The 12,500-nt window shown below is 48.6% G+C and overlaps 1 protein-coding gene across 10 annotated transcripts in view; it reads left to right on the forward strand.

Annotated features, from left to right (window-relative positions):
• The first annotated feature begins 388 nt into the window (after positions 1 to 388).
• Positions 389 to 12,500, forward strand: part of mical3a (microtubule associated monooxygenase, calponin and LIM domain containing 3a) — a 52,790-nt gene continuing 40,678 nt past the window's right edge. For 5 of the 10 annotated variants that reach the window (XM_035525169.1, XM_035525167.1, XM_035525170.1 and 2 more), the window contains exons 1-6: positions 390 to 1,412; positions 9,746 to 10,103; positions 10,218 to 10,425; positions 10,589 to 10,705; positions 10,798 to 10,899; positions 11,976 to 12,131. In XM_035525169.1, the coding sequence (XP_035381062.1) occupies positions 9,828 to 10,103; positions 10,218 to 10,425; positions 10,589 to 10,705; positions 10,798 to 10,899; positions 11,976 to 12,131 (859 nt within the window). In that variant the 5' untranslated portion in view covers positions 390 to 1,412; positions 9,746 to 9,827. Of the gene's footprint in view, positions 1,413 to 9,745; positions 10,104 to 10,217; positions 10,426 to 10,588; positions 10,706 to 10,797; positions 10,900 to 11,975; positions 12,132 to 12,500 lie in introns of all 10 variants that reach the window. The other 5 variants (XM_035525174.1, XM_035525175.1, XM_035525166.1 and 2 more) reach the window with 4 other exon arrangements.

Raw genomic sequence — 12,500 nt, forward strand, 5'->3', positions numbered from 1 at the left:
AACGCCGGTCGAAGCTTCCCACCACAGTGCTGATTCACGTCATACCTCAAGACGTTGGTTTTAGAAGTCTGTTATTGTTTGCAGAGGTTAGACACAGTGTCCAGGGTTGCAACCTCCTTCACAGACTCTATAAATTTGGCATCTCTTTGCTTTTCCAAGACAGACAAAAGAGGGGTCATTGCAGTGGTTATTTTGGTGTTTTGATGAGGAGTTTCAACAAAAGCAAAGGTATTCATTGTTTTGTTGGCTCTTCTGGGTTGGTTTTATGGGTTTGTGTGCACACAAACACAGGAGCAGCAGGCTTTGATGAAGGCTCATTGCTTTCCTGAGTCACCTTAAATTCACATTCCTATATTACTGGATGTAATCACTGAGACCTTCCTGACTGTTCACGTCCTGCTTTGCCCAAATCTTTATTTGCTTTTACAACCCAAATGCAGATTTTTTTTTGGATTGCTTTAATTTATTAACAAGACTTTATAGAAGTGCAAGATAATTTAATCAGTGAGTTACATTCAGAAAACCAAGAATTACAGAATGTGCTTCGCCGCTGTACATAATAAACGGTTGTAAGTCTTACAGGTTTCCTTTAACATATCCGTTAGGTTTTGCGTTAAAGTATCTTTGTTCAGCTCATGGTTGGGCGTAGAGCCAATACTGCACCAGCACCACCAAAACCTTTAATGCACGAAGACACCAGAAAAAGCTGCGAAGCAAAGCTCGCGCTGCAAAGCTCGCTCTGTTTTGTGTGGGCGGGGCTACGTGCGCTGCGCGGAGATTGTCCCTGCAGTCCCGGCGCGCGTGGGGGAGGACCGTTCACTACTGCCACACAGCACTTCGGCTTTTGTTGTTATGCGCGTGCTACAAAAACACGACAAGCTTAAACCTCTGGAATTAATAAGAAGTACTATAATTATAAAGTATTTATTAGGAACCACACACTGAATCCCGCGACAGCTCGAGCCCCGCAGCCGCGTGCCCTGTAGCCGCCCAAATCACGTCACTGGAGGAAACCAACCGGGTTAAATCGTGACAACGTCCGCGTGAATGTCGGGCAGAGCGAGACCTCCGCTCGGTACACGCGCAGGCGTCTCACACGCTGCTTACTGCGCTTTGCACGGATCAGACTGAACAGTCCGTTCAGAACTGCTGAACATTCAGGCTTGCGACCCCCGTCTCTCGCGCAGATGCGCCCGTCGGCTGCTCAGAGTCACCCATTAGCGCGATCGTGAATAAACACGGATTAAGGAGAAGAAGAGCGAGCTCACAGCTGCACCGTGGGGATTTGGAGACATCTGTAGTTTATAACTGGATCAGAAATGCCATCGCGAGGAAACGCGTCCGGACTACGCGCGTGAGAAACTCCGCCGACGGCTGAGTGGATCTCGTGCGTGTTTCTAGGATCCGACGAGGTAAGATCTGCCGCACGGAGCTGCATCCGTCTGCTCGTGAAATTCTGTACTAACTCCGGCGCGCGGAGGTCATCGCGCCGTCCCTCTGACCCGTCACGAGGCAACAGAGCGCGGGCGCTCGTCGCTACAACACTGAATGTGTGCGCGCGCGCGCGTGTGTGTGTGGCGCGATCGCGTCGTATTGTGTTCAGAGCGACCGACACATTTCGCGTGCAGCGTCCTGGCAGGCTCGTCCAGGCTGTCCTGGCGCGGGAGGACCAGCTCTTCCCAGCACGTTATCTGGCTCCGGGGCCTTCGCGTTTCTATGGACCTGTGACGTCATCGATGACGGCACACCGACGGAACTCCCTTTAGAGGACCGAGAGCGCCCGACTAGTCGGTCCGCAGTGTTGTAATCACGTGTGTTCCGTTTTCACGGTTAGAGCTGCAGCAGACTCCGTCCGATCCGCTACTCTCAGGGAAACGGCGCCTGCAGAGTTTTAGCGCGTGATCGCAGTCCTCGCCGTTTGTTTTGGGTTCCCAAAGCCACTGAGTCGGTGATGCTGGTCGCGTGTTTACTGCGGGAGCAGGTGGCTCTGCGCGCTCGTGCACCACAGTGTTGGTTGTAGGTCTCTTGGTAGAGTCTCAGTGGTGAAGGTACTGGAATAATAATCAGAAGGTTGCTGGTTCAAGTTCCACCACTGCCAGGTTTCCACTGTTGGGCCCCTGAGCAAGACCCTTAACCCTCAAGTGCTCAAGTTATACTCAGTCAGAATTGTAATTTGCTTTGGATAAAAGCAGCAGATAAATGTTATAAATGTATCAGGCTTCAGGGAAGGCTCGCTCCTAAATGGGGTAGGTGTAGTGTTGAATAAACGGCATTTTAGCATTTCACACACATGTTTTTAATGAGAGATGTATGCTGTTTCTGAGAGAGCTTCTTGGTTGACAGACATCTTGGACAAAGATTAGTGTTCTTCCCATAGACAGGTCAGTGAGCTCGAGTGCGAGGGGACATAGCTGGGAAAGCAGGTGTCCTGCTGGTTCAGTGTGAAAACGGTGGATTACAGTGGTGTAAACGTCAGGATGAGGGGCGATGTTCTCGTCTGGGGGACAGCGTGTTTACTGGACACAGGGGAGCTCAGGTCAGCGTTACACAAGTCTAAAGACAAATGCCTGGAGCAGATTACTGGCCAGGTCTTGGTTTTGCAGACCTATCACAGAAGGGTGAGGGATTCAGGAACTGTCTTCTCACAAAACGGTGCTGTGGAGTCTGTCAGTGGTTACACTGGACGTGGGCGCTGAGATGACCTTAAAAGGAAGCGTGTTAAACCTCTGCCTGTTACTCTGTGCTTACTATGAGCTCAGGAATTTACTGCCGCTGTCTTTCCTTTTAAAAAATGCTGCGTGGTCTCTTCTGATTCTGTCTGATCAGACGCGGCATGGCCTGGCGCGTAAAGCAGAAACAGGTGGTCCGTCAAGTCAAGCAGAGTCCTGCGTGCGTCCCGACAGCGAGACGTGAGTTAGAGTGGTGAAGGCAGGCGGTGGTTGCTAGGTGATTGCTAGGTTTCTCTCTGTTCCCTTTATCAGTAATCTCTCACATCTTTGGCATTTTTCCCTTTTGAGGTCTGATCCTAATAAAGCCCACAGCTTTAACGAAAGTGTGGACACTCCCACTGGCCTCCGACACCCCAAATATTCAAAGCATTTATTCCCCAAACAGAGCAGGCCTGTGTGCTAGAATGTCTTGGATTTGCGCTGGCATATGTGGGTGTTGTTTAGGGCTAAAGCAGACTTAATCCAGTGACGTCTCACGTGGCTCTGACCGCTGCGTTCTGTTTGCTCGTCTTATCAGAGATAAAACGAGTATCATAAACGCTCTAGTAAGCCAGACTTGAGATTTGGTGACTATAAAATGTAAACGTGAGAGAAATCTGTGTGTCAGAGCACAACATAGCTGTGCTGCCAGTGTTGGGATTTGCATGTGGACGGTGTGTAGTTTTTGAAACGTAATGACCCTTGAACTGCTGTGAACACGTCTGTCTCACTCGCGTGTTTTGGGTATTCACAGTATTTGTTACTCATATGCTCTCTCGGTTTGGTTCTGCTCTTCTCTCAGAAGCGGAGCACCAGAGGGCAGCTGTCCCTGTCCCATGCTGTCCTGACCCTGTGCTGTCCCCTTTTCCCAGAATGCTGCAGTGTCCTCGGAGTCTTGCTGTGATGAATGCATGTGTGCTTCCGGGCTGCTGCCACCCTTGTGCGCTCGCGTCCTCAGGGAGTCTGGCATGCAGCACCACACTCACACACTTCCTTCTTATCCCCACTTCCTTAGCAACCGTCTCTAAGCATGCTCTTTTAATTGGAGGACTGGAGGACCACAATGGCAGTGTGCAGAGATCCCAGCCGATTCCACCGTGATCCGTGTAGGAATAAGAGGAGAAACCACTGTGGGTGGGAATCTGGAACGCAGATGGTTACTGGAATATCAGCTGTCAGTTCCAGCCTGTGCCTTCTTTCATTGGTGGTGCTGGAAAGAGCTGAGGGTTAAGGTTACCCTAACCCCTAAACCCTAACCCCTAAACCCTAGCCCTCTCTCCTTTATGGTGCTTTAAAGAGCTGAGGGTTAGGGTCACCCTAACCCTAAACCCTAGTCCTCTCTCCTTTATGGTGCTTTAAAGAGCTGAGGTGTTACTCTGGGTCACAGTGCTCTTCTGCCCGAGACAAACCTGCTATTCGAATATCAGAAGTCCTCCAGCATTTTACCAGTGGGGTTTCTGATCACATGATCATTGTTGGTGGGGTTTAGCAGACACTGACATCAGTGTTAAAATAAAAAATATCCAACTCTGCCTCATAAATTTACAGTTACAGCATTTATCTGACACTTTTATCCAAAGCAACTTACAATTATGTCTGAGTACAACTTGAGCAATTGAGGGTTAAGGGTCTTGCTCAGGGGACCAACAGTGGCAACTTGGTAGTGGTGGGGCTTGAACCAGCAACCTTCCGATTACAAGTGAAGTACCTTCACCACTGAGCTATTAGACGTAACTGCTCCACACCTGTTACTGTGCCATACCCGGGTGAGGGGTTGTTTGGATTGTAGCCCTGACTGCAACGAATTGTTCTGCAGTATCTCTGGCACTGGAACATGGACTCGTCTACAAAGGTCCTCACCGTGTCCGAGGTTCTCAGGTTGTGTAGTTGACTACCATAGTCTACCTGTGTTTTTGCGTAATGGAGTGTTGGTGGGTCTCTTCTCTAGAATACACATTCTGTCCTTTTGGTCCAAGTTTGTGTTTGTGTTGCCTGTTTGTTAATGCAGCGCTGAGTAGCTCTGTGATCGGATGTGGTGTCACGTGCCTCCCGTGTTCTGAGGTTTCCAGACCTTGCCCTGGTTAACCACACGCATTTGTTGGGTGAGGGAGATGCAGATGTTGTGTGTGCGTGTACAGAGACTGTAACGTCAGGGTGTGTGTAGCGAGACTAACGTTGTCATCTCATGTTCCACCTGGCAGTGCTGCTCAGTGTCCTCTCTGTCACCATAGTGATCGTCAGCTTGTGTCCTGTGATGTCATTTTCCCTCTCAGCTGTTGCTACAGTAACAGCAGGCGGTCTCTCCACGTGGCCGTGCCCGAGCGGAGGTTGATGACATCATCTCCATGGGTGCAGGTGTGGTTTCCTGTACGGTGCGTGGGGGCTCCACCCACTCTCTGCTCCGCCCGAAGGGTACTTGATTCTGAAGTGCTGTGCTCATGTCGTGTAAACACGGCGGGTTAAACGTTTTTGCTGTGCTGAGTGATATTTGCTCTGAGTGAATAACAGCCTGTGAAAACCCAGGAGAAGTTACAGCCACGTTTCCTTCATGGGAGAGGAAGTGTGTGTTAGCGGGGACTACAGAGAGAATGTCATCATAACAACGTTTCACTGTGTTGGGTTGGTAAGCTCATGAATGCTCTCTCCTGCCAGAAGTCACGTTTGTTTTTCTCATCTCTCTCTCTCTCTCTCTCTTTACGTGAAAGATATGAAAGATATACACACACTTGTTTACACAAGTGTAATATAGTTAAACAGAAGCGTAATATCATGATTACACAAGTGTACAGTCGTGGCCAAACATTTTGACCACAGGTTCTCAGTGGGGTTGAGATCTGGGGAGTTTTCTGGCCATGGACCCAAAATGTCAGTGTTTTGTTCCCCGAGCCACTTGGTTATCACTTTGACCTTGTGACATGGTGCTCTGTCATGCTGGAAAAAGCATTGTTCATCATTAAACTGCTCCTGGATGGTTGGGAGAAGTTGCTCCTGGAGGATGTTTTGATACCATTCTTTATTGATGGCAGTGATCTTAGGGAGAATGTTGCACAAACCTTGGATGAGAAGGAACCCCACACGTGAATGGTCTCTGGATGCCTCACTGTTGCCATGGCACAGGACTCATGGTAGCGCTCACCTTTTCTTCTCCAGACAATCATTTGTCCAGATGTCCCAAACAGACTGAGGGGGCTTCATCGGAGTAAAGAACTTTGCCCCAGTCCTCTGCAGACCAATCCCTGTACTTCCTGAAGAACGTCAATCTGTCCTTGATGTTTTTCTTTGCTGCCATTCTGGACATCAAGCCGTCCTCCAAAATCCTTCGCCTCACTGTGCATGCAGATGCACTCACGCCTGCCTTCTGCCGTTCCTGAGCAAGCTCTGCACTGGTGGTGTCCAAATCCTGTAGCTGCATCCTCTTTAGGAGATGGTCCAGGCGCTTGCTTGACTTTCTTAGCGTCCTGAAGCCTTCTTCACTGCAACTGAATCTCTCTCCTTGAAGTTCTTGATGATTTGATAAATGGTGGATTTAGGTGCTCTCTTACAAGCAGCAATGTTCTTCCTGTGAAGCCCTTTTGATGAAATACAATGATGACTGCACATGTTTCCTTGGAGGTAACCATGGTTACCAGAAGAAAACTTCAAGCACCACCACCCTTTGAAAGCAGCCAGTCTACTCTTCTAATCAGCATGGCAGTGATATCACATACCTTATCCTCGTTAACACTTTCTCCTGAACTAACGAGAAGATCACTGAAATGACGTTAGCAAGCCATTTTGTGGCAGGGCTGAAATGCAGTGGCTGGAATGCTGTAACTTTTGTGATTTAAGTTCATTTTCTTCTAGAGTTCATGCAAATTGCCACCATAAATACTGAAGCAGCAAACCTTGTGAAAACCAAAATTGTGCTAGTCTCAACTTTTGGCCATGACTGTAGTATTGTTAAACAGAAGTGCGGTGTCATTATACATGAACACAGGTGAGGTGACTTTCTACATGTACGTAGTGTAACCTTATTTTAGATCGTGACACACTCAACAAGGCTTGAAGATTCATTATAGAGCAAAAACAGAGTGAGACAGAGAAATGACATTTTCTCCTTTTCCTAAATGTGTGTTTCCATTTAGTATTTGTTGGTGTTTATTTCCTGTGAGAGGCGTGAGGTGTCATGTGGCCCTGGCTGGTGCCATGCCAACACTACTGTGTGTGTGTGTGTGTGTCTGTGTGTCTGTGTCTGTGTCTGTGTGTGTAAGAGATACTGTAACCTACCTGGAGAGATTTAATGGAAATACAGTGACACGATGTCCTGTGTTGTAATGAGTCAGCACTCAGAGGTCACTTCAGTTTAATGACGCCTGACCTGTCTTCAGACTGACCCAGTACAGGCGGTTCCATCACCGGGGCGGTTCAAGTGCAAAGACCTGGACAGAGTTGAGAAGGTGTTGCCCCTCACAAACACACCAGTTCTGCTCTGTTGACTGTGGACTCACTACTGGACTAAAGGAAAAGACTCCCAGTCTGGAACTGGTTTATAAAGTGTTTTATTGGTTTGGACAACTGGACACTAGTAGCCAATTCTCTATGTAACACATGTCAAGACCATAGTGGTGAACGCATATAGAGCCATAAAAAGCTACTAATAACAAAATAACACAAATAAAATATAAACATAAAACACACAGTGATATAACAAGGACAGCTTAACAAGCCCCAGTACGACAGCAAACCTCTCACACACACTAGATCACAAGCGGACAGACGTAAGAGTTCAGCCTTGATTTATAGACCCAGAGTGCAGACAAACCTTCATAGGTAAATGACTCCAATGTCTCAGAGCACCTGTAGCAAAAGCCTGTTCAAGGTCTGCTGACCTCAGTGACCTGGAGTGTTCGCATAACTCTGACACACCGCGGTGATGAACCGCGCCAGGCCACATGTGCTGATGAGAGAATCTCAATCTGAACTCTGTAGTGTACTGGGACCAGTGAGGTCACACCAGTAGCAGACACCTGCTGTCTTTTAGTCTGAGCCGTCCTGGGCCGGTGTTCTGTGCCATGTGTAAACGAGTGGAGGACGTTTTGTCTGTGCCCAGACAGAACGCGTTACACTCCTGCACACACAAGAACTTGGTCCTGAGGGCTTAAAAAAGCTTTATTTTCATACACATGTAAGATGTCATAAAGAAAACATGCACTACTCTGAACGTCTCCGTTAGTCTGGCTATCAAACTTGCGGCAATCTTTGATTGGAACAGTAACATTCTTTACATGGGACTCATTGTAACCCCCAAATTACATCATCATAATAATAATAATTCACCAGATTTAGAGGAAACCAAAAGCAAAATCTTGGATTTCAAACACTTCCAATAACACCTTAACACACACAGATGGGATTCTGTCATTTGTGAGTTAAGACTGAAGCATATTGACTGGTGTGTGTGTGTGTTCCCATGGGAACAACACAGTGTGATTTACCTTTTAAAGGATATTACATTGAACTTGCACACTAACTTCGTGTGTGTGTGTGGAGAGGTGGCGTTATTTACATTGGGATTTTTGGACTGATTTTGGCCTTTGGCTGTTCCTCATGTAGTTCTGTTTCAGAGAGCTCAAGGTGTGTTCCCATACCTCCCCAAACCTCCCTACATCTTCACACACCTCCATATGCTGGAAGTGTGTTCTTTCACCTCAATGGCTTCTTTGGAAGGTCTAGGAGGACGTTTCCACTGACCAGAACCTGCTGGGAAATGTTCTGTCTAGTGACCTCATGAGCTCACACCTCGTGTGTGTGTGTACAGCCGAGCAGACATTGAGACAGACACACACTGACCTCAGGCCTGTAGTCCAGCGTTTCAGACGTGTGAGGCTGTTAGGAGGGTGTGCCCTGATGCTCAACCCTCTGTGCGTTAGTCCCACCCATACGTGGAGGAGGTGCTGGTTAAACTGGTCTTGGTGGACTGTACCAACGCTTTAGAAACGTGTTGTTTCATGCCGTCGTTGAGCTGGTACATAACACAGGGCTCAGCTGAGGATCAGAAACAGCTCAGGGGGTCTGAGGACCTGGGGGTGGGGGAGTTGTTTTCTGGGAGGGGGGAATTTCTTGGGGAGATATTTTTTGGAGAGGGTGTTTCTATACAGGTCTTTTTTTGGCTGGTTTTGAGGTGTTTACTATAGGATATAAACACGCATTAACACACTCTTCAGTGAGATTTGGGTTTAACTTGGTTTACGTTTTTCACCCTCTTGTAGATTAACCTTAAATAAAACATCAAAGTGAATTTACCTTCGGAGTGCTGCCAGAGTGACTGTGTTTCTCGGCTGAGCACCCCGGTGGGTGAACATTACATCACAGTCGGTGGTTGTCCTTTAGACCTGAGATGCTCTTCTCCCATTATGGCTCTACCAGTCTACGTAGCTCTACCAGTCCAGGTTCCTATGTGCTCTTCAGGTGTCCTGCACTTAACCTAACCTTCATGTTCCAGGATGTTCTCCTGGATTTTCCCATGGGGACCATGCTCTGCAGATGTGTGGCTTCAGTCTCAGCTGAAACGTGGCATTACAAAGTGAGCAATCAACATTTTTGTAATGTAACCGTAGGCCAGGTGGCCTGAAGTGACCTCTGCACAGTCTGGAAGTGCGATCCCTGTTTTATGTTTCCTGGACAGGAAAATGAAATGTGTGTTTATCATCTAGATGCCTTGGGTCGCATTTCTCTGAATTTCCTGCTGCAGCTCAGTGGATGTCGGTTGCGATTTGATTCAGACTCGCCAGTCTCTCCGGTATGTGCCATGTCCGAGTGAAAGATTCCTAAATAAAGAAACAATTCTTCATCGCCTCTCGGTGTTGGTCTGTATTTCCTGTTCTCTTCATCAAAACATCCATTCGCGGAAGTATGACTGATCATCTGTGGGAGTGATTTTCTTGATTCTTTTGGTGCAAAGTGACAGAGTTGGCAGTCTCTCCTAAAAACCGTTTCTTAGCAACCGTTTCTTACAGCTCCTCAGTAAAAGTTCCCTCTCTCGTTTTCTCTGTGCATAGGATGAGGATGTCTGAAGCAGGGAGCTGAATCTGACAAACCAGGCAGTGACGTCCCGGCTTCCCTAGCAAGGGGTGAGGCACCATGGGAGATGGAGGCATTCCATCAGCAGGAGAGCGTGTCGGTCAGTCCCACGCGCTGTTCGACCGCTTCGTGCAGGCCACCACGTGTAAAGGAACTCTGAAGTCCTTCCAGGAGCTATGTGACTTCCTGGAGCTCAAACCAAGCGAGTACCGCGTGTTCTACCACAAACTCAAGTCCAAGCTCAACTACTGGAAGGCCAAAGCTCTGTGGGCCAAACTGGACAAGCGTGCCAGCCACAAGGAGTACAAGAAAGGCCGTGCATGTGCAAGCTCGAAGGTACGGGCACCACCGCCCGAGAGGGACCCGACATGGGAAGGAGACTCGTGTGTTCATCCTGTGTGTGTGTGTGTGTGTGTGTGTGTGTGTGTGTCTGATCTCTGTATCCACCAGTGTCTGATCATCGGGGCGGGGCCGTGTGGGTTACGCACCGCCATTGAGCTGGCCTTCCTGGGAGCTAAGGTGGTGTTGGTGGAGAAGAGAGATGCCTTCTCACGCAACAATGTCCTCCACCTCTGGCCCTTCACCATCCACGACCTCCGTGGGCTCGGTGCCAAGAAGTTCTATGGAAAATTCTGCGCAGGATCCATAGACCATATCAGTGAGTCTGAGTTATATGTGTTGTCTGATTACGTGTGAGTCGGGTTTGATTTATATCTTTGTGTGTGTGTGTGTGTGTGTGTGTGTGTGTGTGTGTGTGAGTCGGGTCCGATTATGTGTGAGTTGGGTCTGATTATATGATTTCCTGCCCCACCTCTCTGCAGGTATCCGTCAGCTCCAGCTGATGCTACTTAAGATGGCTCTTCTTCTGGGTATTGAGATCCATGTCAACGTGGAGTTCAGAGGTCTGATCGAGCCGCCAGAGGACCAGGAGAACGCGAGTATGTTGACGCGTTGTGTCTGATCCCGGATCAGCTGTTACAGTGATGCTCCTTGTGGTCTGCAGTCCCATGACACTGTCTCTGTTCTCCAGGAATAGGCTGGAGGGTTGAGGTTCACCCCAGAACACACCCCGTCAGCCAGCTGGAGTTTGACGTCATCATCGGCGCGGACGGCAGGCGGAACACTTTGTCAGGTAAACAAAACGAGAGCACATTGTTGTTGTTTTTTTTTTTGTAAATCTCCTCCTTCACTGAGGGCCTCTTATCTGAAAAGCTTGGTCTCATTACAGAAACACAGCCCTGTTGGCTGTGTGTCTGTCTGTGTGTAATCCCACAGCACTGATGTTATATGCTGAACATGCAAGTGTTTGCTCTGCTCTGGTTATTACTAATGCTGACTGCTTAAGAACAGCGTTGAGCAGATCTAGTGCTTTCGTGACTTGTTTATCTGGTTTTGCTGTTTGAGGATTAACGCTGTCATTATTAAATGACACAGTAGCTCCTGACTCGTGGTGGAGTAAGTAGAGGCAGTCAGAGCTCAACAGAGAAGTTCACCTGGAGCTCAGACCTTCAGTCTGCTAGAAACATTACCAGAACATTAGCCTTACATGTGGAAGAAAAAAGAAGCTTTATACATCTGACTGGCGTTAAGATGGAGGCCCATAGCACAACTCAAGTTGTGTTCAGTCAGAATTGTAAGCCGCGTTGGAAAAAAGCGTCAGATAAATGCCATAAACATCGGTAGTAGTATGTTGATGGCATCTTTCTGATGGAATCTTCTGATTTGCTCATGATGGTCACTTTGGGGTGTTTTCATTACATTTTCTTTCCTTTTCATACATTTCATTTTCAAAGACCAAAATGGAAGCAAAGTTCTGCCGTAGGTCTGATCTCAGCGCAGACTGACAGGGTCGCCCACAGAACGCCAGCTGTAGTCTGCTGATAAATCAGTGTTCTGTTTTATTTGCTGATCAATCGAGACGTCAGATTTAATAACTGCAGACAACCACAGAAGGACCAGGTACAGCCCACGCACGAGGGGGACAGACCATGACACAGCAGCACAGCTGGGGACAGAAGACTGGGAGTGTCCAGCAGAAACTCCACAAATCTGTTTAATAAAAGCCATCAGCAGGTGCTTGTGGCATGTGGGGTCTCATTGGGGTCACAGGAGGATTTCAGCCTCATCACTGCAAGGTGCAGGACACTCAAACAAGAAAGGAGTGTGACTGAGACTCTCTCTCTCTCTCTCTCTCTCTCTCCTCCACAGGGTTCAGAAGGAAAGAGTTCAGAGGGAAGTTGGCCATTGCTATCACAGCTAACTTCATCAACCGTAACACCACAGCGGAGGCCAAGGTGGAGGAGATCAGTGGTGTGGCTTTTATCTTCAACCAGAAATTCTTCCAGGACCTCAGAGAGGCCACAGGTTTGGCGTGCGCGTGCGTGTGTGCATGTGTGCGTGCCCCTGTCCTGGTGGGGTGGTGTGCGTGCGTGCATGTGTGCACGCCCCTCTCCTGGTGGGGTGGTGTGCGTGTGCGTGCGTGCCCCTGTCCTGGTGGGGTAGTGTCTGTGTGTCTGTGTGTCTGTGTGTCTGTGTGTCTGTGTGTGTGTGTGTGCACGCCCCTCTCCTGGTGGGGCGGTGTGCGTGTGCGTGCGTGCCCCTGTCCTGGTGGGGTAGTGTCTGTGTGTCTGTGTGTCTGTGTGTCTGTGTGTCTGTGTGTCTGTGTGTGTGTGTGTGCACGCCCCTCTCCTGGTGGGGCGGTGTGCGTGTGCGTGCGTGCCCCTGTCCTGGTGG

The sequence above is a fragment of the Electrophorus electricus genome, chromosome 4 (genome assembly GCF_013358815.1).
Source record: "Electrophorus electricus isolate fEleEle1 chromosome 4, fEleEle1.pri, whole genome shotgun sequence".
Classification (NCBI taxonomy): domain Eukaryota; kingdom Metazoa; phylum Chordata; class Actinopteri; order Gymnotiformes; family Gymnotidae; genus Electrophorus; species Electrophorus electricus.